The 27,337-nt window shown below is 44.5% G+C and overlaps 1 protein-coding gene across 6 annotated transcripts in view; it reads right to left on the bottom strand.

Annotated features, from left to right (window-relative positions):
• Nucleotides 1-27,337, bottom strand: part of LOC146020648 (sodium channel protein type 2 subunit alpha-like) — a 203,990-nt gene that overhangs the window by 157,976 nt on the left and 18,677 nt on the right. For all 6 annotated transcript variants that reach the window (XM_083153915.1, XM_083153913.1, XM_083153912.1 and 3 more), the window contains exon 2: nt 12,480-12,794. In XM_083153915.1, coding sequence (XP_083010041.1) covers nt 12,480-12,746 — 267 coding nt within the window. In that variant the 5' untranslated portion in view covers nt 12,747-12,794. The remainder of the gene's footprint in view (nt 1-12,479; nt 12,795-27,337) is intronic.

Genomic DNA, 27,337 nt, shown 5'->3' with positions numbered 1-27,337 from the left:
AATTGCGCTCTTACCACCTGGACTATTTGGTGGTCAGTATATAGTTGTTTTCACCTCCTTTTTCTGTATTTTCCTTGTTCTCCCAAAGAAGTTATATGTTATAACTTCTTTGGTAGAACAAGGAAAATACACAGGAACGTGGAAAGGACTAATATTTTTTTGTTGAACTTATAGTATAAGAGATTTGGCGATCTCTTTCAGATTGTTTTTGTATAGCTGCTCTGAGTACGGTTGAATTTTGACATTTTTGTTTTTGTGTGTTTAATATCTGGTCAGGGTTTTATTTCGAGGGGTTGCAACTGAGAAGATCCAGAGTGTGACCACTTTTATGTGTAGCAGAAGAAATAATCTGTGTAAGGCCCAGAACATTCATTGTACACAGGAGGTCTTGACCAAGACATGAGAGCTCATCCTCGAGCCATGCGTTGAAATGGGATGCGTGGATGGGATACAGGGTGATGGTTGACAGTCATTAGGTCGACACCATTAGGTCTACATGGAAAAAGGCTGACATGGGTCTAGGTCGACATGGGAAAAGGTTGAAAGGTCATTAGTTCAACAGGTTATTAGTTCAACAGGTCATTAGTTCGACAGTGTCTAGGTTGACAGTCAAAAGGTCTTTGATGATTACGGGGGGGGGGAAGATATTCTTGGCCTTTCTTACCACGACTGCCCCTGTAAGTTTTTTTTTAAATGCCAAGAGTATGCTTAAGTATGGAAGCCTGTGCTGGATTAATAGGAACTGTGGATCGCGGTGGGCGGAGTGATAGTATAAGGCTGGAGGAGTACAACATTGGGAGTTATGACTGGAGTTGTGAAGAGTCTAATTTAATTGGATATTGCTAAGTCTAGTTGATGTAAAATGAAAAACAACAGTTATACACACATTCCAGGATACATCAAGCTTATTGGAAAGGTATTAGAAGCCATTGCTATTGCGTCAATGAGAAAAACCCAGTGTGAGATCCCTTTTGAAGTTGATATTCCTTACAAGAGGATAAGATGTCTCCTGGGAATAAGCGTGGTTGTGTCCTGTGCTTTAAAATGAACAGACTTCCAGAGGTTAACAGGCTGGAATGGGATCATTGGGTCAACCAAATGTTGGTTGACAGTCATTAGGTTGACACCGTTGGGTCGACATACTGGAAGGTCGACAGGTGTCTAGGTCGACATGGCTCAATGTCGAAACGTGTCTAGGTCGACATGGGACAAGGTCGACAAGTGTCTAGCTCGACACAACCAGTAGGTCGACAGGGATTTTTCACTTTTTTTTACCCGAATGTCGACACAGTCGACATGGATACCGTTTTAAGTGCACAGCGTCCCCTTGTATGGCTCGCTGCACTCGTCATGCTTCGGGCATGGTGCTTCGCTAGGCTTGGCCCACTATTTTAGACTCCCACCACACCCTAGTGCACAGGTCTTCAACCTGTGGCCCTCCAGATGTTGTGGAACTACATGTCCCAGCATGCCCTGAGGTTTTTTGCCATGCTCTTATAGGGAAAAATGTGGCAATGCATGTTGGAACATGTAGTTTCACAACATCTGGAGGGCCAAAGGTTGAAGACCCATGCCCTAGTGGATGGTAGGGCATGAAATACCGCCTGTCGGCACATGTCGGATCAATAAAACAGTGAAAAACCCCATATCAACCTAGATCAGTGTTTTTCAACCACTGTGCCGTGGCACACTAGTGTGCCTTGAGCTGTTCTCAAGTGTGCCTCCAGATCTAGAGATGCCCAAACCAGTTTACAGCCACCACCAGTTCAACTGTTATTTACTGGTCTCTTATTTTCATGTAAAAGGCTAGTGTATTTTATTTGTGTTACCTGTGGGGACCAGTGTGATCGTTTGTTGTATGGGAGCCAATAGGTTTTTTTTTTTTTTCTGTGGGGGCCAATGTGTTTTGCCCTGTGGGGATCTCATGGTGTGCCTTGGCAATTTAAAAATCTTATTTAGTGTGCCGCAAGGTAAAAAGGTTGAAAATCACTGCCCTAGACACTTGTCGATCTTGTGCCATGTCCACCTAGACACCTGTCGATCTTCCAGTATGTCGACCCAACAGTGTCTACCTAATGACTGTTGACCAGCTTGAGGTCGACCCACCGACTGTATCCCCACAGGCTGTTGACATTGTATTTTGGAATATTAATGCAAGAAATCAGAGTTATTTGCTGAGCAGAGAACAAAGGTAAATGATGTCTAAGAGAGGAGTTGGAGAGTGCCAAATATAGTTTGTTTTTCACTGTACTTTGTTCTGGGGTGTCTGCTGCAGAGGTAATGCCAGTCTGTGCCCAAGTAGAAAAGACAGAGGTTTCATTGCAATCCAATGTAAACCTCAGTGCAGTAATGCAATCGGTTGTTTTCTGAGAGATGTCCACGTAATGTGGTACAAGATAAAGGTAAGTCCGTGGATATTTATTCAGTGGCGTAACTAGCTTTTGGGTGCCCCCCTGCCGTTAAAGGGAGGGCGCCCACCCACGCACCCTGCCGCACCAACCCCCGCCCGCCTGCCCCGCCGCACCAACCCTCGCCCGCCCCGCCGCACCAACCCCCGCCTCGCCGCCCATGCAATCCCCCCCATCCCCCGCAGTCTTACCTACGCTCAGTACGCGCTGGTCCCGGCTCCCTTCTTCTGCTATGAGGACCACCACAAAATGTCCGCCCCCATGCAGCAGACAGTTTCAGAGAACTGTCTGCTGCATGGGGGCGGACATTTTGTTGTGGTCCTCACAGCAGAAGAAGGGAGCCGGGACCAGCGCGTACTGAAGAAGACAGACACTGACAGGTAAAGACTGCGGGGGATGGCGGCGGGGCGTAACTATAGCACTGCAGCCCCCGGCGCCCGCACATGCACAGCGCCCGCCCCCCCCCCCCCCCCCGCGGTCGCGGGGGCTGCGGTGCTATAGTTACGCCCCTGTATTTATTGTTCATCTAATGTCAGTTGTGTAGAATTTAAGATGGTTTGTGCAGATGTTCAGGAGCATGTAAAAGGTGAGGCAGCCATCTTGGGCGCCTATCCCGATGCCTAATACATCTGCCCCCATGTGACGTACGCTCCATCCATTCATTTGTAGAAGAAACTGCTCTCCATTTCTTCATGACACACATTCATTATTTATTTCACATCCTGTGGCAGCACAAACTCAGTCGTTCTTGCTAATTACTGCATTGGCTGAGGTGACATTAACAGTTCCATGTTGAGAACACAGAAGAAAAAGGAAATTCCAAAATAGAACACTCCCAAACAAATAGAAAATACTGTTTAATAGCTATAATAGGTGTAATTATGTCCTGACCTACAAAACTGTAGTAATTATTTATGTAATACCAAAGATATCCTTTGTCTACAGCTCAATGAATACTGTAATACTGTAAAAATGTAATATATTCAGAAGCTTCAAAATGCTGAGTTAGGAGCAAAGCAAAAAAAAAAAAAGTTGTATCATCTGGAATAAACTATGGGGTCAATTCAGCCCCACTCATAGCGGGCCAAATTCGTACCCTTCCGAATTTGCGCACGCATGTTTATGCGCATGTGCAAACCCCAGGAGCGTACAGCTTTGGCGAGTTTCACACTCGTCGGGCCATTCGCTCCATAAAGGGAAGCGGGGGCCGACGGGGAGCTGAAGCAGGGGAACGCAACATGACATCAGCACCCGCCCCCTTTTTGGCCATCTTCATCTGAAACAAATGTCGGCGACCATTAAATGAATTCTCTCTTCTTTGGTCGCATGCAAGAGAATGTGTTATCGTACACGTCCCTTCTCATGCTAGCGAGGGAACGCGTGCGGCGCTCACCTGATAGCTAGGCTTACAGATTGCAAAAACATGTATTGTTTTGCATGCCGGCAAGGACATAGCTACTATATGAAGGGCCCACCTTCCCTGACAAAGTTACATGTATTATATACATTTTTTCTCCATTGGGTGGTACATTATGGAGCTTACAAACTGTTGTCTTGGGGTTTACAATATGTCTCATTTTACTCCTGTACCTGCTCATTGTAATGAGGTATAAAATGAACTGGAGGGCATTATAATATTGCATAAATGTACTGGAGCACTGTAATGTGGCATAATGTGAAGTAGAGACACTATTGTGAGACTTGTGAGCCGGGGACACTAGAGGGTATGTTCAATTGATGTCGAAACTGCAGTTTTCGACAGGAATAGGTCGGAGTAGGTTCCGATCTATTCAATGCTAGCTGTTTGTTTTTTTCGGCAGGTCGAAAACCAGGTGCATTGACAGAATAGCAGAATCCACCTGCTTTTGATGTAAACACAGACAAAACCGGCAATCTCAATCTGACATGAAAAGGTATGAGTCCCGTACTCACCCGCCGCACCTGGTGAGAGCAGCCCACCCAGCTCCGCCCCAGCCCCGCTGCCTCCCGGGCAATCGTGCCACCTCCCGCCACTGCACTCACCCACATCGACCAGGCGAGCATCTATCAACAGCCAAATCGGACATTCGTATTTGCACACTGCATTGAATAATGGATGCCGGATCCATTCCGTCAAAAGAATTTGGGAATGGATCCGGCATCAATTGAATATATACCTGTATGTCATATTGTGTTGCATCTGTAGGCAGCCCTACAGTGTGACATAATGAGAACTAGGACATTGCTATGGTTAATAAAATAAACTCAGAATCAGCCCCTATCCGCTCTTCCTAGTTTTTGCCTGCTTATTACAATGCTCATTGATGAAGGTCATACAGTGTAATTTGGACCTCACTATCATTATGCAGCAATAACCTATTTTAACCATCCCAGTTTATAACATGAGGAAGGGAAAATGCTCAGAAGGAAGCATTCTACATTAATGGCCAATTCCTTAAATACCGGTAAATGTTATAGGGGCCCATTTATCATGCCAAAAAAAACTGTATATGGTTTATGTAAATGTGTGAACTTTATACATCTGTACTATTTAGGAAATATAGAATACCTTAATTATTAATGGGAAGTCCAGTGTAGAATAATTTTTCAAGCTTTGACACAGTAGCATTCGGTAGATTGATCCCTATAGCCAGGGCCTTTGCTAGGGGTGTGCAACCACTGCCACTGCTCAGGGTGCAAGGCAATGGAGCTGGAGCTCAGTTACCGCTTGCAGAGTGCTCCGGGAGGTACCAATACATAGATAGGATGCAGCCTTAGCTCTGACAACAGCTAGTACCATCTACGGGGTTGGCTATTGCAGCTGTAACCTACAGTATAGGTAACAGCACTGTTGGAAAAGAATCTTCATATCCCGCTCTGGCTGCCTGAAATGCATAGAAAAATATGTCCTTCCCCATCTATCCCGCGAACAGCCCACGTGTGGCTGCATCATGATTGAGACTAGTCATATATGTGTGCAACCCATGCGTGGAAGCATGGAAGCTTGTGCGATCCTATGGATCATAGGTACATGAGCACTGCACACGTACACCCATGGGCAGGCTACTCATGGAAAATAATACTCGGCTGTTGTGGCTAGCAGAAAAGATGAGCTTGGACTCATCTATATGTTTTCTGTGGTCTGATGGCTATGTATGTGAAGTAAAGACATAGGCAAGGGCGCACCTAGAACTTTCTGGGTCCCATAGAAATATTTTGAAGGGGTCACTGTCAGAGTGCTTCTAGAGAGAGGTTGGCCTTCGATTTTATCTCTTCTCTAGGCTTAATACATTTGCCCCTTTATGTCACATTGTAGGACCGGCGGTACATGTAATACAACATAGTGTGACACCTTGAAGTAGGTATCACAGAAGTTAACAATTTGTAGATAAGTGTTAGGCAGGCTGATCAGAAGCAACCCAGTTCAATACAGTTCAGGATATATTTTACACAGGCATTATACATTTAATAGCAAATTAAATCAACAACAGTACTTATGTAATTCACATACAGAACAATAAAGTACAAGCCATAATACAAACATTTTACATTTTACAACACAAAGTTTAAAACAATCACCTTTAAAAAAGCCTTATAATAAATATAGTTGATCTCCTAAGATCAGTTAATAAACTGAAGCAGTGGATAGACTACAATAGATAAAGTGTAGCTGGTTCTGTCCAACCTGGCAGTTTCGCCTCTTTCCGGTCAATAGCTAATTGCTTTTTACCATAACAATCTCTTCTATTACCGTGCAGTACTGTACATTATCTTTTGGCTACTGTGAGTCTATTTTGCTGGTCTCTGAATAATCTCATTACTCTGCACTGTAACTGTACCCTCCAACATCTGAAGGGCAAAACGGTACAAATTCTGAAGGGGATGTGTTCAAGGGTAAAGGGGCGTGGTCACATCCTCTTTCCTATACTTACAATGGGCAGTTGGAGACCCCAAAAAAGGTGCAGGCCATAAAAAAAATGGTACTGAACCTGACAAAAAGATACAGTTAGAGGGTGTGGCAATGCTTAGCTGGGTATAATATTAGCTTATTGTAGGTATTAGCTGATTGTAGTTACTATTTTCTTAATGGAAGTGAAGTTGTCCACCATATTTACACTGCTGTATCGGTCAATAACTGGTTACACCTGGTGTTCATTCTAGCACCCGCTATCTTTGAAAATCTATGCAGTTCCTCTTCCCTGCCTGGGGTGTCGCTGTCTGCTATGGTGTTTCTAGCACAGGTCTAGTTTGCATATCAGTGCTGATATACAGACCACACTGTGCTGGAAGCACTACAGCAGACAGCGACACCCCAGGCAGGGAAGAGGAACTGCATGGGTTTTCAAAGATAGCGGGTGCTAGAATGAACACTAACACCTGTGCCACTGGGTCCTGTCCCATCCTTAAACACATCATAGACAGCAAAGGTGTCTAAGTCCCTATTACGAGCACTCTCCCTCTCTCTATCTCTGGAAGGGCTGGGGATGCATAGTGAGTGAGACATGGCTACTGACCTGTGCTGCAAAAATTTTACTGTGCTCAATAGTTATATTTGTTCTCTGTCTGAGCGAGCAGTACAACAGCTAGAGCTGCAGGTCCCTGTGATATTAAGACCTGACATCTTTATGTGTTCTGTATAACTAAAGGTGCCCACACACTAGAACGATTTTTTTTGCAGATTGGCCGATTTCGACCGATATATTTCTATCGATAATCGTAAAAAAAAAATCGTCCGATATCGTCCGGATGCGCGCTCCCGTGGATCTTTTGCTAAATCTTCTTATCTTTCATGCTGCATGAAAAATCAGAAGATTTAACACAAGATCCATAGGAATGCACATGGCATCTTAAGAGAAGTCTTTGGTAAAGATGTGCGCTTGCCTGAAATCTTTTGTCCAGGACAGACAAAAGATTTCAAGTCTAATTTATGCGCCAATCCTAACATCGCAGATCTTTCTAGTGTGACGGCAGCTTAATATAGCATTGTTCCTTACTGCGCTGCAATGTTCTGGCTGTGTGCTGAGGAAGCCGCTCGAGCCGATTTGGGGTGATTGCGACCAATCGGGCCATGAAATCGGCTCGATTTGATGTCCCCTCAGGTCCGATGCACAACCCCGAGCACATCGGACCCGAGCAATTGGTGGGACCTGCTGGCTGTCCGACCACCCATCCTGGGACATCAGACATGGTCAGCGGGTCTGGCAAATGGGAAAATAGCGCTATTCGCGGGAAGCGCTGCTGAATTTGAAAACACTGGCCGGATACTGATTGGCTGAATCTCATGCGATGTATTGCATGTATAATTTGGCATATCAAGTGCCAAATCGTAAGCAGGACCCAGTGTATGGGGGCCTTAACACTCTCTCTCTCCCTTTGGGCCAGATGTATCTAGCTTCTAAAAATGATAAACTGGAGAAGATAAACAACCAGACAATCAGCTGTTAATTACCATGTTACAGTCTGGGTTTGAAAAATGACAGGTAAGAGCTGATTAGCTGGTTGTTTATCACTCTCCATTTTATCACTTTTTGAAGCTTGTTACATCTGGCCCTTTGTCAGCTGCTGGACTTTGATAACGTGCCCTCTTCCTCGTCCCTGCCTGCCTTGCCGGAGGTACCACCTTAGTGCCCATCAGATTAGGACCCTCCTCTGGGTACACCACCAAATAAAGTTATGTATACTGGAGCCCTTTCTGCTCAAAGATGCTGCTCCGTGTCTCCCCAAGATGGCTGCCGCCCAACTGCTAACTGTCCCAGAGAATCGCTGTAACTGCCACAGAACAAGCAGTCTCTCTCTCTCCCGTGGTATCCATATGCCTCTTGCTGATTGGACAGTGTCCCCAAGCCAGACACAGCAATCTGGGCACAGTTAATTCTATCCTTGCTGCAAGTTTAACAGTGTCTGGCCAGGAATGCATTTAGCAGGGCAAAGGACACAACAGTCATACTACAATTACGTGGCAGCTTCAATGTGGCAGGTTTGCCGACTTTCAAATTCTCTTCTCCGGGAGAAGCCTGGAGAGGAGACTTTCATTACCCGTTCGGGGGGCGGGGCTTGACTGTGACATTATTAAGCCCCACCCCCATTACGGGAAATAGTCTAAATCACTGATCTCCATGGAGGGGGCGGGGCTAAAAACGTCACGAGTGTGTGATTTTAGCTCCGCCCCCTCATCTGAGACCCGCGGATTTAAATGCCGCGATCGGGGGGCTCAGTGGGTGTCCCCCTGATTCCAGGAGGGTTGCCCACCCTTCCGGGGGGCCGGGAGGGGAACCCGATTTTCGGGATACTCCCAGTAATTCCGGGAGGGTCTGCAACCTTGGGAAACCCTCCAGGATGCTTTTCCAGTCACCCAGATTCTGTGATTCTCCGCATCATCAATGCGCAACGTCAACTCATTATGTCTAGGAGTCGGCCGCGCAGCATGACGGGTGGGGCGGGGAGGCGTGGCCACGTGGGTGACACACAGGAGCAAGCAGGAGGCACGGCCGTTCACACTCTCAGGTAACCACCACCTGTCTGTGTACACAGTAAAACTGTTAATTGTATTTATGTGCCTATTATTACATTTATTATATTCATACATGTCACATCATGATGACATGCATGAATATAATAAATGTAATATTAGGCACATGAATACATGTCTGTATTACAGAGACCACACCCACGTTTCAATATTAAGAAATGCCCACTTTTTGTGAGGCCACGCCCACTTTCCCAGGATTGATTTGGGGGGGGGGGGGGCTCCAGGAATCTATTATGTGTGAGGTGGCAGCCCTAGGTGCCACAATAGTGCCTCAATTTCATATAAATGTTAACTATATCGGCGGTGCCGCTACTCGCTGTTGACTTATTGTCACTTTTTAATAGATAATGAGCCGTACTCCCAGATCCCATCACTGCATCAAACCGAAAAAAAACAGATATACAAAAAAATTACCTTTTCCGATCAATGCATCACAAAAATAGAAAGTACTACAATACAGATATGCTCGGGTACATATAGCCTCTTTTTGCTTTAAACAGCTCTTCTAGTCCTGTCATGGCATGATGCGACTCAATAGTGATGGGGATCTTTTTTGTAACTTTGTCAGCTAAAATGCATCTTAAACTGGCTATACACCTACAGATTTATTGCCAGATCGGGCTGGTTGGAAAAAAACCTGGTAAAATCTGAATGACAGTTTTCCAGCATTTTGAAGCAAATGGTCAACTGTCATTTGCTTTCATCTATTACCAGGTTTCTGTACCAACCAGCCCAATCTGTAGATGTATGGCCAGCTTAATTTGGAAATAAGGCGCATAAGCTTCCATTCGTTATGTTCCATGTCTTATGCAGATACACCCGAATATAGCCATGCCACTTATCATTTTAATCAGCAGGAGCTGCCTGCTCTATTTTGCAAATAAGATCAATTTTAATGGAAAAAAAATCACAAAAACAGATGCCCGGCTCTATAGTCACTTGGAACTCATGCATCATGTATAATGCGATTTGTATTGCATAGAGCAGGGCTGGGCAACACCGGCCCTCCAGATGGTGATGAACTACACATCCCAGCATGCCTTGCATCAGTTTCAGCATGGCCACATAGCAAAACTAATGCAAAGCATCCTGGGATGTGTAGTTCATTAACACCTGGAGGGCCGGTGTTGCCCAGCCCTGGCATAGAGGATATATGTAGATACATCTGTATGTTGTCTTATTCAATTATACTTTTCTATTTATTTGATTCAAAAATCTAATTTTTTTCTTTTAGTTACAAGTCTACTATTTGAATCACCTCAAATTTCAAATACTTTATCATTATTTTAGTTATTTTAGTGATCTGGCCCCTGTTGCTGTCTTTGGGCCAATGTTGTGGACCCCCTTGGTGTTGACAATGCTGCAAACAGGTGAATATATCTAGTTCTGTGCTTGCAGTTATGGCCAACTTGCGTTACACTCTGCATCAGCCTTTTAGTATTTACTGAGGTGGGTGGGCTTCATTATGGGTTTACCCAGCACACACTATAATGTCAGCCATCTCACCAAATCCATCTCCTCTTCTCCTATCTCAACCCTACTGTACAGAATCTGGTCAGCATCCAGCGTTCAGGATGCTGGCTGTCAGAATACCGACACTGGTAAAAAGCCTGGTGACGAAACTCTGACATCACAATGACTGCGCCAGAATCCTGACTGTCAGCATCCGGAATGCAAACATGCTGGTGAGGTTTAGGCCTGGGGGAAGGGGGGATCTAGAGTGAGAGGGTTCAGGCCCCGGGATTGGGGGGACAGAGGGACTTATGGTTAGGCACTAGGAAGGAAGGGTTGGTGATAGGTACTAAGGGAATGGATGATGGGTGGTTAGGGTTAGACAGTAGGAGGGGGGGGGGGGGGGTTAGGCCGTGGCAGAGGGATTTAGGTTTAGGCAGCAGTTAGGGTGGAAGGTTACCATACTTACGCCACAGGTGTCAGGATTTTGCACATCGAGGTGCCATCTCCGGTCTTCTGACCACTGGCATCCCATACCCAACCCCAACTGTACATCTACTAGACCTGATATAGGAAAAGTAGGCAAGGATGCTTATCATGTATAAATTTGCCTGATAGCACAGCATGTGTAATCCCGAAAGAAATGCAATGCACAATAATAATCTGATTGAAATCAACGTGAATGAATAAATCAGCCTGAGCATTTGGCATATTCCATCCCAACTAACAGAAGTAATCATGCCACTGGACAGGATCTCATATACTTTAGCCAAATGCATGTGTGGCTAAATATGATATTGATCCTTAAGGAGGGAGCAGATGAAGCATGCAAAAAGGGCAGACAACAGCTCACCAGCCTCATGCCTCCTCATCAATAGAGCTGAGATGTAACTTATGAAACCCAATGACAAAGGGGGAAATAACATTCAATATATTCACGGTATCATAATATATGCTAGTAGAAATATCATTAAATACATTTCTTTAGCCATAAAATAAAGATCATTTTAAAAAGTAAAACTTACTATTTAACAAGAATTTATAAAAGCAAATACACAAGGTTCATTTATTTTTTCAGTAGTCCGTAGAAAGCTGCTACAATACTTTATACCATTAGTAAATAAGTCCCATACGGGCAAAGTATCTTACTTGCCCATGCCATTCAAAAAGTGTGCGTTTGTGAAAGTATTCACTCCCTCATTGGCCTAATAGATGACAGCATCTGACAATGAAACGCGGCATGTTTTGAACACAAACCATTACATGCTGTTTAAATTGACAGTGTCCCTTTTTTATTGTACCTAATAGTGATATTCGTGCATTCATAATATTGGCTCATAAAAATGTTTGGCTCTTATATTTGACACCTAATATGCCTGTGTCTAAAATATGGAAATGCCCTCTAAGTGCCCTTGGCTAAGTTATGCAAAAATCATATATGCAAATGGACTTTATAAGGAAGGACCCTCTGCTCAGCTGTGGTCACTATAGTGGTTGCACCACATGCCCTTGTAGTTACTCACTTGACTATGGGTCTAATTCAGCATCAACTGCTCATGTGAGAATTCAACTCTCCCAAATGCCGGCATATTCAAGAATTCAACGGGTGTTGAATCCCGCCCCATTGTGTATGTCCTAATGACTTCAAATGTGATGAAATCAGCTGAACCCAAATTCAACACGACTTTACGGGGGAAATGTAATAAGATGAGAGATTCAGAAAGTGAGAGATCTGGTAAGAAATCTCAAGTTTTTAAAGCAGCAATCGTTTATCATCAACCAGTTTGATTTTTAAGTATAAATTATTGCCGCTTTAAAAAAACTGGAGATTTCTTATCAATTCTCTCACTTTCTGAATCTGTCATTATATTAAATTTCACCCTACATTTCTAGATGTACTCGTTCTATGAACAGCTCTTTATTCTTTCTGAATGCTTAAAATATCTTGAAACTGTGCTCTAAAGACCACTAAAACCTTCATACGGATTGAATTCATAACTTGTTTGGGTTTATTTTATCTTTATACTATACCCTGGACATGAGACTACCTTCTGCAGGTATGAGGATTTTACTGTGTAATACCGAAGCAGCAATAACTAAAATAACCATACCCTTTTGTTGCTATAATAGGGGTCCAGATCATCCATTGGCTCTGAAACCATTCCAGGAGGTATGTCTCCATATATAAAAGGTAGGCTTCTGCCTGCTTCCAAGTCCGAATTTGGCTTGGGGCCATTGTCATCATCATCATCTCTACGGTCCTTTGGTGGTTTCTTGGCTTTTTCTTCTGCAAAACGCTTTTCGATAGCAGCAAGAGATTCTCTGGTGAAGAGGCGAAGGCTGTCAGGTCCTGGTGGGGGTAATAGTGGCTGTTCCATCTTCTCATCCTGCACTAGTTACCAATCAACCTCTTACACATGAAGGTGCTGCAAATAAATAAATAATATGTAAGCATATTTATTGTACTTGACCTGAGAAAATATATATTACATTTCGGTTTCCATTACTACATTACAGATGCAGTTATTATAACAGACCAACACATTTTCTATGACGTCCTACTCTATCTTTTTTTATTAAATTATGCAATCTCATTGGTAGTTGAATGTACAAAAAAAAAAAAAAAAACTCCAATCTCATATATGTGACTGTAGGAACATGGGCTAAACGTTATTATAGTATAGCTTTACAGGTAATCCCTGATTTATCGTATCTGTGCAAGCTATACTAAAGGTGCATACACACTGAACAATTTTTTTGACCAACTTTTTTGACCAATTTCGTTCATTTCGGCCATTCTAAATGAAATTGGTCAAAATATCTTTCAGTGCGTTTGCGATGAACAATGAATGATGAAGTGCATGCAGCTCAATTTGGATGTCTTTCAAAAAGAGCCTATAAACTGTAGCAAGATCTTTCGTCTTTCGTCTGTCATCAATACCTTTCGTCACCATCTTTCATCCAGGACACTGGGTTCAAGGGAAATGTCTTTCAACTAAATTGGTCAAAAACATTGTACAGTGTGTATGCACCTTAAGCAATTTGCAGGCTTGCACGGGGCATAATTTTACTGTGGCTGGGCGGTGATTACTTGATCACAGGGCTCTGCAAATTAGCAACTGTGTGATCAGATTTGAATAACCCCCTTTTTCTCTGTGGTTGGTCAGTTGGAAACTCATCCTTGCCCCTATATTTTAAACAGGAGTAAACAGATACAATCCAATTGTGTATATAGATGATATAAATTATATAGATGATATAAATAAATAAAAAACAAATCAAGCAGTATCATAGGAGATAAATTGAAGATTTTAAATTAATGAATGTCCTGTGATTTACTTAGAACAGTGATGGCTAACCTTGACACTCCAGCTGTTGTTGAACTACACCTCCCAGCATGCTCTGCTACAGTTTTGCTATTTGGCCTAAAAATGATTTAGGGCATGCAGCAATGTGTACTTCAACAACAGCTAGAGTGTCAAGGTTAGCCATCACTGACTTTTGCTGGCCATACATCAGACCAACTTTCCTCCAACTATCCAACTAGTTGCTAGGTTGGAATAAAAATATGATACTGGATGGCAGCAAAGGATAATCAGAAATGTGCTCACAAACCCAGGAAAATGGACAAAAACATTCAGTCAATTTGTTTAAATCAAACAGGTTCAACTACAGTACCGTGTCTGAGCGACAGTTTTTGTCCTTTTCCAGATTCTGGGAGCAAATTTCTGAAGTTAATATGACATTTGCTCCCATCCAGTACCATATTTTTCCATATTTGGTCTGATGTATGGCCAGCATTAGAATGTGACATGATAGGATGATTCTACTGTTTCCCCATATGTCCACATGTAGAGTATTGCACAGGATGAGAAGCAGTGCAGGTACTTTTGTGGTTATTTCCAAATGAGTGTAATTTTTAATGTGGCAGCATAACTGGTAATTAGATACATGTTTTCATAATAAATGGTCCAAAAAAATATTATAGGATAACAAATTAAATGTTTAATTAAATTAATAGGTAAGATCCAAATGTGACAGTCATCCATAATTAAAGGTGACATTTGGGTACTTGTTTCCTAGCACGGCGCCCATCGCATCGCATACCATAAGGCATACTGTATGATGGTATGCGATGCGATGTTAGCCGATGTTATACAATTTTAAATTGTATACCATCGCATTGTATGCCATTGTATGGCATATACAATGGTATACGATTTTAAATTGTATAAGCACCCTAATGGGTGTTTTCAATGTTAAATGTGCCCCCTATAAGATAAATAATTGTATAAGCACCATAATAGGTGCTTACAATGTTAAAAGCACCCCCACGCTACCCGTAGTATCAACGCCAACCCGAAGCGTGGCGAGCGCAGCGAGCCCGTGAGGGGTGGCGGTACGCATCCTCCGACCTTTTCATACCCCCACTATCCACGTCGGCGTGGAAGCCACCGAGCCCGAAGTGTGGCGAGCACAGCGAGCCCCGCGAGGGGACGCGGAATACATGTGAAGTAATGCGCGCCCCCTCATGGGGCTCGCTGCGCTCACCACGCTTCGGGCTCGATGGCTCGCTGTGCTCGCCACACTATAAAAATTTAACTCCACGCCGACGTGGATAGTGGGGGTATGAAAAGGTCGGAGGAAGCGTACCGCCGCCCCTTGCGGGCTCGCTGCGCTTGTCATGCTTCGGGTTGGCGTTGATAGTGGCGGTGGTGTGGGGATGCATTTAACATTGTAAGCACCTATTAAGGTGCTTATACAATTAAAAATCGTATAGGGGGACATTTAACATTGAAAAAACCCATTAGGGTGTTTATACAATTTAAAATCGCATTGCATTGCATTGTATGCCATTGTATGCCATATACAATGGTATACAATTTAAAATTGAATACAATGCCATAAACTGAATATTGTGGGCGCCGTATTTGTTTACCTTGCCTGTGCATTCCAATGCCAATGTATGTACACAGTGTATTGATAAACATTATTTTTTACCTATATTCTCACAGTAACATCTTTCAAATATCCTGTTATTGAAAAATAAATGCATTCAATGCAAAACTCTTCTTTTAAAATACAATATTTAGCCAAAATCTCCCCTTTACCCAGGTTAGAGCAGTCATGAAAGACCATGCCTTCCACATAACCAGGGCCTTTTCTGACCTACATTACACAGACAGATGCAGTCATCTCTTGGGACGAGTGTAGAAAGCATAGACAACTTTGTTATAAGCATAAGTACCTCCTACACAAATCAAGTCCCTAATCCAGGCAAAACAGACCTACAATCTAAAGGCTAAGGGCAGAGCCGGCCCTAGCCTAAATGTCGCCCCAGGCAAGAGTTTGGCTGGTGCCCCCTAGCACCGCCACTAGTTCCGCCTCTGACCCTGCTCCCCTTTCCCTGCACCATCAACCCTTATCATAGCAGTCATCATTTTGGTGCTCCTACCCGCAATATTTTAAATAGAAACAGTGCACACATTCGGTGCGCGGCCCAAACAAGGGTGTGTTCTTGCTGGGAAGGGGCATGGCCACACAATAGTACCCCCAATTCACATTACGCCACACAGTAGTGCAACTTTATTCACATTATATCATGCGATAGTGTCCCTTATTCACGTTACAACATACAGTAGTACCCTTTTACCTTATATACATTACTCCTCACATTGGCCCTTATTCTGGTTGGTGCGGTCGAGCCGCATATGCGGCTGCGACCGCACCAGACGAATCCCCGCCCACCCTACGGATCGCCACGGCCGTCCGTACACGGACGGCTGGCGATCCGCATAAAAATGGTGGAGGCTACGCCTCCACCATGGTGGGAGCTGCCCCCTGCATTCGATGGTCGTCGACCATCGAAGGCAGGTCCGCACGCCGCGGCAGCTCCCGCAAGCTGAGACCACACGGACAATCGTCCGTGTGGTAGCTTGTATGGGGGCTGAAAGCTGACATCCGGCGACGTCAGCTTTCCGCCCCCATGAGTTGCGTCATGGCCTCATTACCATGCGTACGCCCCGCGTTTGCATGGGAACGCCCATGAAACGCGGGGCGTACACATAGGGAAATGAGGGCATGATGCCTCTCACGCCCCTATACGCCCCCTTTGCGGCGGACGAAATACGTCTGCGGCGAAGGGGGCTGCACATGCGCAGATTCGCCTCTGCGCATGTGCAGAGTAAAAACATCGGCGGTACGGCCGCACGCGGGCCGTACCGATCCGATTAGAATAAGGGCCATTATTCACATTATACCCTTAGAAAAAATATCCTGAGCAAATATTGTATTTTAAGCACCTCCATGGCCACACTGCAACCCAGCACAAAGCAGTGTGTGCTGGGCAGAGGAGAAGAGCTGCAGCTGCTGCTGTCACGTAAGGGGAGGGGGCCTGGGGCTCCCACTGGGCCCTTCCATCAGACTTTGGCCTGGGTAATTTGTACCCCCTACCCCTTTCTCTCGGCACCCCTGATAATACCACACAGTAATGCTCCTTACACATGACACACATTATTAATGTCCTTATAAACATAATGCTCCTTACACATTATGCCAACCTTTATTAATGCCCTTCATACACATAATGCCCCTTACACATATCTTGCACATTATTAATGCCCTTATACACATGACACACATAATGCCCATTACACATATGTTGGACATTATTAATGCCCTTATACACATGACACACATAATGCCTGTTACACATTTGTCGCACATTATTAATGCATTTATACATGACACACACAATGCCCCTTACACATATGCCGAACACTATTGCACAACCAACCCACCCCTGTGCAGCATGCCTATATTCTGTGTGTGACTGTGGCTGTACCTGAATACGGAAGGCTATATTACAGTGATTTCCATGAATACACTATTTCATATGCAGATACAGCCTCATTCACACACAGAATATAGGCATGCTGCATATTATTTTAATCAGCAGAAGCTGCTGGTGCCCCTTGGCATTCCAAACACCATAGGCATTTGCCTAGTTTGCCTATGCCTAGGGCCGGCTCTGGCTAACGCCCAGATGTATCAAGCTTCAAAAAAGTGATAAAATGCAGAGTGATAAACAACCAGCCAATCAGTTCCTACCTGACATTTTTCAAACCCAGCCTGTAACATGACAGGTAGGAGCTGATTGGCTAGGCTGTTTATCACTCTCCATTTTATCACTTTTTGAAGATAGGTACATCTGGCCCTAAATGTTGAAACTAGACCTCCAATCTAGTAGATAGTGCATAGAAGTCTTCCATTATAGTGGCTAGTATTCAGAGCACACCTCTATTATAGTGACTAGTGTTTAAAACCTATCTTTAATATGTCTGCTACAATGGTGCAAATGTCCTGTCTAGTAGCAAGAACTTAACGTAGACCTCCAATATCACAGTTATTACAGTATTGTATACATTAGACTTCAAATCTGTAGTGTAGCACACCCTGGGCCAAATGTAATAGGGTGAGAGTTTCAGAAAGTGAGAGATTTTGGGAGAGTTTCCCCCTTTTTTTTAAAGCAGCAATCAATTACACTGCAAAACCTAGGGCCGGTGCTAGGCACCGGAGCGCCCCAGGTGAGTCGGGATGGGGGCGCCCCGGTGCCCGGGGGGGGGGGGATACCTGTGTTATAAAGCTGGCGGCTGGCACTGTTCATATAGCTGTCGGCATCCCTGCAGGTGCTGGAGCGGGCAGGGGTGTCCGTGCCGCGGGGGTGCCTGCGGCGCTGTCAGTGTGTAGAAAGCTGGCAGCGGGGTCCCTGCATTGAATAGAGAATAACTAGCGCTATGCGGCGGCGCGGGAAGCGCTTCTGATTTGGAAAACACTTGCCGCAAGCTGATTGGCTGAATCTCAGCCAATCAGCGTGCGGCAAGTGTTTTCAAACCGAGAAGCGCTTTTTTAATTTCAGAACGAAACCAAATCCACTTATCACCAGAATATACAGTTTGGTGTGTGAGCTTCCAATACTGTAAATGTAGTGTACAATGAGGACTGCTATGATCCACCTAACAGTACAAATGATACATATGAAATACTATCTATCCCAGGTGCTGAAAGTGATACCCAAACATGCATGCAGGGAATGAGTGAAGTCAAATTACTTCCTTGCCCGGGTTGATGAAAATCCTAGTTTCAACCTTGCCAGGATGGACAGCTAGTAACTGGTTGACTGGCAGTACAGCTCTCCTGCTAAAAAAAATTAGCTGAGATATTACCTTGGTTTTCTGCAGAGATACACCGCTCTCCCATGTGAGTAAATATGCGTGGTGGCCGGTATTTGGGGCAATCCCGGAAACCCAGAAGTCCCAGGATTGAGCATTTTTCAATCTTGAATTCCAGGATTGGAAAAAGGCCCCAGCATTGGCCTCTCTACTTATAGTTTCACTGGAAATTAGCTTCTGTAAACAACAAAATAAGGGACCGTCTAAAATTCTTAATTTTAGGAAATCTTGTTTTGAATTCTTTAGGGACTCCTAAAAAGAAAATAAAGTGGGATTCTCTATTTAAGGGAAAAAATGCAGAGGAAATGTGGGAAACTTTTTAAAAAGTTGCTGGATACACTAACAAAGGGAAATAACAGTAATATCAACAGAACAAACCCGTCACGGTTGAACAGAAAAGTTAAGGAAGCAATAAACAATAAGAGGAAAACATTTAAAATTTTCATGGCTAACTGGGAGGAGGCGTTCACTAAAATTAAAGCAGCTTAAAAGGAAAATGCTAAAGCCACTAAAAGCAAAACAAATCCCAAGAAGTTTTTGTAATACAAAATTAATAAAAGTCTTTACTAGGAAGGAGCAGACAGTGGAATTTACAGGTACCATATATGGGAGGAGCTCACTAGAACTAAATATAGATTTCACTACAGATGCAATCCACAAGAGGCTTTGCAAAACAAATAAATCACCAGGGCCAGATGGGATTCATTCCAGGATTCTCATGGTATTGAGAGAGAGTGGTTAGAAAATCCTCTGTATTACATTTTTGATAAATCATTTTCATCTGGTATGGTGCCAAAGGACACGAGAATAGCAGAAATAGTACCAATATTCAAAAAAGGAAAAAGAGATGACCCTGCAAATTTTAGACCTGTGAGCTTAATCAATTGTGTGGAAATTATTTGAAGGAATTTTAAGGGATGGTCTCCTGAATTATTTAGAGGTGTATAGTATAATCAGTAGAAACCAGCATTGGTTTCTTAAAAAAAAAAAAAAAAAACGACCCTAATAAAATCAGCAAGAACCTAGATGTGGGGTATGCTGTAGAAGTGATCTACCTGGACTTTGTAAAAGCCTTTGATACTGTGCCACAACAAAATGGAAGATTTGGGTCAAGGGGTAAAAATGTAGCTGGGTAAGAAACTGGCTGCAGGATAGAGAACAGAGTGGTGGTAAATGGTCCATTTTCAGGTTGGATAACTGTTCTAAGCAGCATACCAGAGGGATCAGTGCTAGGGCCTCTTCTATTTAATATATTCATTAATTATACTGTATAGAGGAGAGAATACTAAGCAAAGTATCCATCTTTGTAGGTGACACAAAACTGTGCAGGATGATTGGAACAAATAAGGATGTCTCCAAGCTACAGAGGGATTTTAATAAACTAGATGAGTGAGCGTAAAAATGGAAAATGGGGTTCAATGTTGATAAATGTAAAGTTATGTAACTTGGGGGACATATCCAGTGTGCTACTTACAATCTATATGGGGTAAAATGAGGTAAATCAGAATTGGAAAAGGACCTAAGAGTCCAAATTGACACCAAACTGGAGTGCAGTGCTCAGTGTCATGTAGGAGCAAATAAGGCCAACAAGATAAAGGCCATGCATGTACGAACGGGGCATGGAAGGTAGGGACACCTAAATAATTATGCCACTGTACAAGGCACTATTAGACATCTAGAATTTTGAGTACAGTTCTGGGCTCCTCACTACAAAAAGGACATTATAGAACTAGAAAAAGTCCAGAGAAGGGCAACCAAGCTAAAAAAAAGGGTTGTCGGCATTAAACTATAAGGACAGATTAGCCAAATTAGGAATGTTTACGCTGGAAAAGAGATGTTTATGGGGAGACATGTTTAACATGTACAAATATATCAGGGATATGTACAAATATATCAGGGGACAATATAACAAACTGTCAGACACCCCATTCATTTGAAGCTGGAGACTAGGACACGCAGTGCCATCTTTCCCATTGGGCATAATGGGCAGTTGCCCAGGGGTCCAAGTCTTCTAGGGGCTCACCCCAATTGGAAAGATGGCACTGGTGGCAGTGGCTAGGAGGACATGGCTGGTATAAAGGGAAAGTGGCTGCAGACAGATAAAACTAAGGCGGCTGCTGAGCGGCTCCGGGTCCCGGTCACTCCCCTAGAGGAAGTGAATTTTTTGCCCAGGGACCCAGTGAATTTTTTGCCCAGGGGCCCAATATAATGTTAAGACGGCCCTGAGGACACATGGACATATGCCAGGGTTGCCGACTTTTACAGTCTCCTCTCCGGGAGAATCCCGGAGAGGAGACTGTCAGCATCACTTCTAGGGGCGGGGCCTGTTGGAGACATCATCAGTCCCTGCCCCCAGGTATGCAAATCCCGCAATATGCGGGTCTCCGATGAGAGGCGGAGCTAAATATGGTGATTTGCATAATTAGTCCTGCCCCATTCTGCTGAACCGCCGCAAATCATGGCAATTTCAAGCTTCCGCCCCAGGTAAATGAGGGAGGAAGGGGACCGCCGGAATCCGGGAGGGTTGCCCACCTTTCCGGGGGGCAGGGAGGGGGACCCGATTTTCGGGATCCTCCCGGCCATTCCGGGAGGGTTGGCAACCCTGACATATGCTCAGGCTGGAGGAGAGATTTCGTACCCTCCAAAGAGAAAGGCTTTCTTACGGACAGGGCAGTAAAAGTATGAAACTCTCTTTCAGAAAAAGTGGTGTTGTCAGACACAATACATTTAAATTAAGGCCGGACAAGCATTTGTTTGCTAAAAAATATTCAGGGGTACACCCAATAAACATAATTAGATGCCTCAGATTTAATTTATTATTCTATGAACAACATTTATAAATGTGGGCAAGTTTGACAGAACGAGAAGGTGTAGTCTTCTTTACCATGCAACATGCTCCCAGTCTATCTGTGACATAAATATCAATACATATTTAAATACATATTATTAGAATTGCATTATTGTTTTTATTAGTCAGTTTATGCTGTTCAATTTATGTTTATACAGTTCAAACCAGAAGCATCAGAGTACCCCAACTATCCTTTCTGCTCATCAATGGGTATTTGCAGGGCCGGACTGGGACCAGAAATCGTCCCTGGCATTTTGAGCACACAGGCCCACCCGCAGAAGGCAGGACCTTTGCGCGGAAAAAGGGGGGTGGCCTCATAAAAAGGAGGCGTGGCATCACAAAGGGAGGGTATAGAGAGACGCAGGGAGGTAGGGAGGGGATAGAGAGACGCAGGGCGGTAGGGAGGGGATAGAGAGACGTAGGGCGGTAGGGAGGGGATAGAGAGATGCAGTGCGGTAGGGAGGGGATAGAGAGACGTAGGGCGGTAGGGAGGGGATAGAGAGATGCAGGGCGGTATGGAGGCGATAGACACTAGAAGGTTGGGAGAGAGACGCCAACACCAAATACAATAATTAATTATTTAAAATTATACATAAATGCAGGATAAATAGCCATAAAAAAAACCTTCCTCACCTCAGAGTGCTTGTAGCTGCTCCTCTGAAACCTTCTGGGCCTGGCTGTCAGGCTGCCACTATAAAGAGAGAGAGACTCTCTCTCGTCGTGCTGGCTGACCAGGTTGGCTGGCTGACCGCCATTGCAGTCACTGGTCATATGTCATAGGCAACCTAGAACTGGTCACCCGGTCACCTGGAAACCCAGACACCAAACCCCCATCTCCCTGCCCCGCACCCCCGCCTTTACACTGACCCGCCAGCCGGCCGATGCTCGATCTCTGTGCCGCAGTGACCTGGAAGTTGGGCGGGAGCCTGGAACCCCCCGAACACACGGATCCCCTGCCGGCAGCTCAGATCAGCACCGTGGTCACCCGGAAACACTCCCCCACAGGCTGCTGTCATTCATGTACAGACAGCCGGACCGCACCACGCGTCTTCTACCCGGAAACCTTCTGGACTCTCGCCGGCCGCTGCCCTGTCCTCTCTGCTAGTATTACCAGTGGGCTGCAATGCTCTCCCACTCGGTTAGAAAAAAAAACATATGAATGGTGCAGACAAAATCTTCCCACAAGACCATCGGCCCTTCTGGCATTTGCCAGAAGTGCCAGATGGCCAGTCCGGCCCTGGGTATTTGTATCATTAGAAAGGCATAACTAATATTGTAAATAGAAAGTACAGTCATGGGCTTTATTACTTCAGAAGAGGAATGTATGTGCATTATCACATACAGTATATGACTATGTATGTATGTATGTGTATCAATTCACAGCCTTGGGTGCAGGGGAGAAATCATTCGATGGTCAGTGACCATTGAATGATTTCTCCAGTGCTCACAGATCTGAGACACCTCTGTAGTGTCCCAGGCTCCTGTGCTGGACGCCACCTCGTATCACCGGGCCATAATAACCATGGGAATGCCCATGGGTTGTGCCCCCCGCCACCGCCCCAAGCCCGCACTGCTAGGTGCGAGCGGCATGGCGAACATGCTGTCTCGGTCAGCGACGTACAGGGATGCGCATTGCTGTCGCTATAGCCTCTACAAACACAAAGATGGAGGGGCATTTTTAAGCGACTTTGCCAAACTAAGCAAAGTCGCTTAGAAATTGCCTTAATATCTTAGAAATTGCCTTAATATTGGCATGTGTGTAGGCCCTATAAGCCAGTTAAGTAGTTAATAGCACAGTATGTTTATTTTTTATAGTACTGTATAGGCATAAAATATTCTGATCATTATTGTTCCTGTCACCTACAATGAAGACATACAGTATGGAATTGCACACGCATACTTTTGCCCAAGACCTACACATACTGGTGGCAGCCATTTTGTGGGTTGCACCAATATTCACTAAATTCTAGGGGTTAATGAGGTATAAGGCACAGATGTACTAAGCCTTGATAAGAGATAAAATGGAGAGTGATAAACCACCAATCAGCTCCTACCTGTCATTTTTCAAATGCAGCCTGTGACATTAGAGGTAGGAGCTGATTGGCTGGTGTTTCATCACTCTACATTTAATCACTTTTCAAGCTGAGTACATCTAGCCTGCTTTGTTTACATTCTCATGATTATTGGTTCAAACTACAAAATGGCTGCCATCACTGTAAAGTGTTGTTAATTATGAGTGCAGTGCACATACTAATCAATTCTTATTCACAAGGTAAATATGCTCCACGTGAGCTGTGAGCAGAGAGAGTTGGGGAGCTATCCTCACTGCAGTGACAGGATGGGACGGACCACTGTGCTATAAAGACGGCCATTGATTGCACTGGAAATGGATATGTGTAGCAGGAAGCAGTGTGGTGGGATGGGAGGTAGGGTTGCCACCTCTCCCGGCTTTCCGGGATTCTCCAGTTTTTGGTGGCAATCCTCAAGAAGGCTTTTTCAGTCATCGGATTCCGGGATTCTCTTCAGCCCTCCTTTGCCGTCCCATACCTCCCAACTTCTGATGAAATTAAATAGGGACAGCGCCCGAAAAGGGGGTGGGGCGTATGCAAATGAGGGTGCGGCTTATGCTAATTAGCCGCGACCTCATTTTCATACGAGAATAGACGCTGTGCGCATGCGCACAGCGTCTATTCTATTAGATTGGGGGGTCTCCCAACTGCCACCCCCACAGCGGGACAATGCCTGCCGCGGGTGGGACAGCGGGACAGGACCCGAAAATCGGGACTGTCCCGCTCTAATCGTGACAGTTGGGAGGTATGCCGTCCCCAGTGCCCAACCGTTACGTTAAGCGCTGCTGCGCCTGCCAGGCCTGCCTCCGCAGCCTGACAGACACGCTCGTGAGTATTACCCTAGCCTGCTGCCCGCTGCTTGCTGCTCTAGTGTGGTGTCTGGTGATCATGTGCATGTGTCCCAGACTTCCAGCATGCCCTGCCTCCGCCCTCTGCTGTCTGTGTGGACACCGCGCTGCTGCTGGCCATCTGCTGCTGCCACGTGACGACCACCCACCACTGGCCACTGGTGAGTTGACTGTGGATTTGAGCCTCCCTGCCAGCTGCCCCCACTCGGCCGGACAGCTGCCCCCCACCCCTGGCCTGCCAGTGCTGCCCCCCTCCACCTGCCAGCTGCCCAGCACAGCCCAGCAAATACAATATATATATATATATATATATATATATATATATATATATATATGTATATACTTTCTACCTTGCTTGCTAGTCTTATATTGCTGACACCGCCGTGTGTCCCCATTTATATTTTGACCTCATCACTCTGGTTCAATACTATTGGGTATACTTATTACCGCTATGTGCAAGGATGTGCACTTTGACATTATCTCACCTACATTATCTCTCTTCTGCACACTTATATGTACAGGGGTGTGTTGATTATTTATGCTTAGGACGCCTCCATGTGTCTGAAACGTGAGCTACTGCATTATACTTGCCAACGCAAATTTGCTTTTGTGACACTGCTGTGTGTGTGTGTGTGTGTGTGTGTGTGCATAATGACTTTATCTCTCTCCTGTGCATACTTCATTTGGCATGCTGGTTATTTTTTTATTTTTTTATCAATAAGCCGTATCTTTCAGTTATGGACACCGCCCTGTGTATTATCATGCATCTTAGACTTTATCTCTCTCCCGCACAGTTTATCCCCTGTGCACATCAGCACTGGCATGCAACCCACCACAAGGGTCTGACCGTGCCGTGTTTGATGACATACATGAATATAATAAATCTAACAATAGTCATTTCAATACATGTCTGTATTAGACACCACTCCCACTTTTGAATAGACCACACCCACTTTTCTGGAGCGCACGCACCTTCGGCCCGCCCATTAGGATTGTGGGGGGGGGGGATCTCCACGAATCGAAGAAGAGTGAGGTGGCAACCCTAGGTGGAGGGATCAAGGTCACTCAGCATACTATATGCCATGTCCCTTGATTAGTGCTATACATATGCCTGCATACCCATTTAAAAAGACACAAATATAAATAGACCAATCAGACTGAGGGCCTTATTTTGGTTCATTCTTTCTGACAAAATCCTTCTTAGATGGGCAAAACCATGTGCACTGCAGGGGGGGCAGATGTAACATGTGCAGAGAGAATTAGATTTGGGTGGGGTTTTACTTCAAAGTGAGATCTATATTGCAGTGTAAAAATAAAGCAGTCAGTATTTTCCCTGCACAGAAACAAAATAACTCACCCAAATCTAATTCTCTCTGCACATGTTACATCTGCCCCCCCTGCAGTGCACATCGTTTTGTCCATCTAAGAAGGTTTTTTTAAGAAAGAATGAACCAAAATAAGGCCCTGAAATACAGAGTAAATGTAGTATATTCCCATGGAAATATTCTGCTACAAATAAATAATGATCTCCTAGAATCAAAAGCATCCACATGTTGTTTTCAGTCACAAAACAACCAGCTACGGCTATGACCTCGGCCTAGAATTGTGCTGTACACGTTATTATCAGCTGTGATAATGATAAATCATTTGAGAATCTACTGAATAGCTGCTCTAAGCAAAACCCCTGAGCAAGTGACTGGGCTTATAGCCAAGGATACCAAATTAAGAGCCTGATTCAGACAAAACCATGTTGCACTGCAGGTGGGGCAGATGCAACATGTGCAGAGAGAGTTAAGGTGCCCATACACTGCCTGCGACGTCTCGCAGCAGTGTACGGACACCCAACAGAGTGCCGGGACAGGGACACATGCGATCCGTTGTGATGGATCGCATGCGTCCCTGCTTCCCGCCCGCCTCGCCGCCTGGAGGAACGGGTGGACGGACGGCCTGCCGGTCCTGACCACCTGGTCGGGTCCGATGCGCACGGGACCGCGCATTGGACCCGACGGCATGTCAGGAAGAGGCGATTCAGTCCGATTTAACAGGCCGATTGTTCGCAATCGGCCGAAATCGGACCAAATGGCCTCGATGTATGGGGGCTTTTAGAGTTGGGGAAGTTATAATGAGTGAGATTTAATAGGATGAGAGATTCAGAAAGTGAGAGATTTGGTAAGAAATCAACAGGTTGTTTTTTTAAAGCGGCAATCATTTACACTGCAAAATCAAACTGGTTTTGCAGTGTAAATGATTGCCGCTTTTAAAAAACCTGGAGATTTCTTACCAAATCTCTCACTTTCTGAATCTCTCATCCTATTAAATCTCACCAATTGTTTCTGTGCAGGGTAAATATTTAAGTGATAGAACACCACCAAATGGAACCACCTGCTTTGGAGGAGTGAGGATTGTCATACTCTGCACTGCAGGTGGGGTAGATGTAACATGTGCAGAGAGAGTTAAATTTGGGTGGGGTGTGTTGAAACTGAAGTCTAAATTGCAGTGTAAAAATAATGTAGCCAGTATTTACCCTGCACAGAAACAAAATAACACACACATCTAACTCTCTCTATACATGTTACATCTGCCCCACCTGCAGTGCACTTGGTTTTGCCCATTTTGAGAACAAATTTGTATTGCGATCAGATCTGAATAAGAGACAATATTTGGTTTTTTAATCAAGTCCATTTTAGGACAAAGCTGTCCTAAAATGGGAGAAGAAAAAACAACCCTTTGATACGTACAATTAATACATATAGAATGTGAGTGGACTACATGAAAATAAACTCCATATAAATACCTGAACAATATTGCACTGTTTTGTCTTTTTAAGTTCTTTTTAGAATGAAAAAGTGAACAGATAATTAATATGTCTAAGTTGATTCAATGTTTATTTTAATCTCGCCAGTGGGCACACATCCATATATTTTGTAAAATATGAGCTTGTACTGTAAATAAAGAAGAAAGATTGTTCTGGCA

This window comes from Crinia signifera, chromosome 7, assembly GCF_055691185.1.
Source record: "Crinia signifera chromosome 7, ASM5569118v1, whole genome shotgun sequence".
Lineage (NCBI taxonomy): Eukaryota > Metazoa > Chordata > Amphibia > Anura > Myobatrachidae > Crinia > Crinia signifera.
The sequence above is the reverse complement of the archived record's forward strand: the minus strand, read 5'-3'. Positions and strand labels throughout refer to the sequence as shown.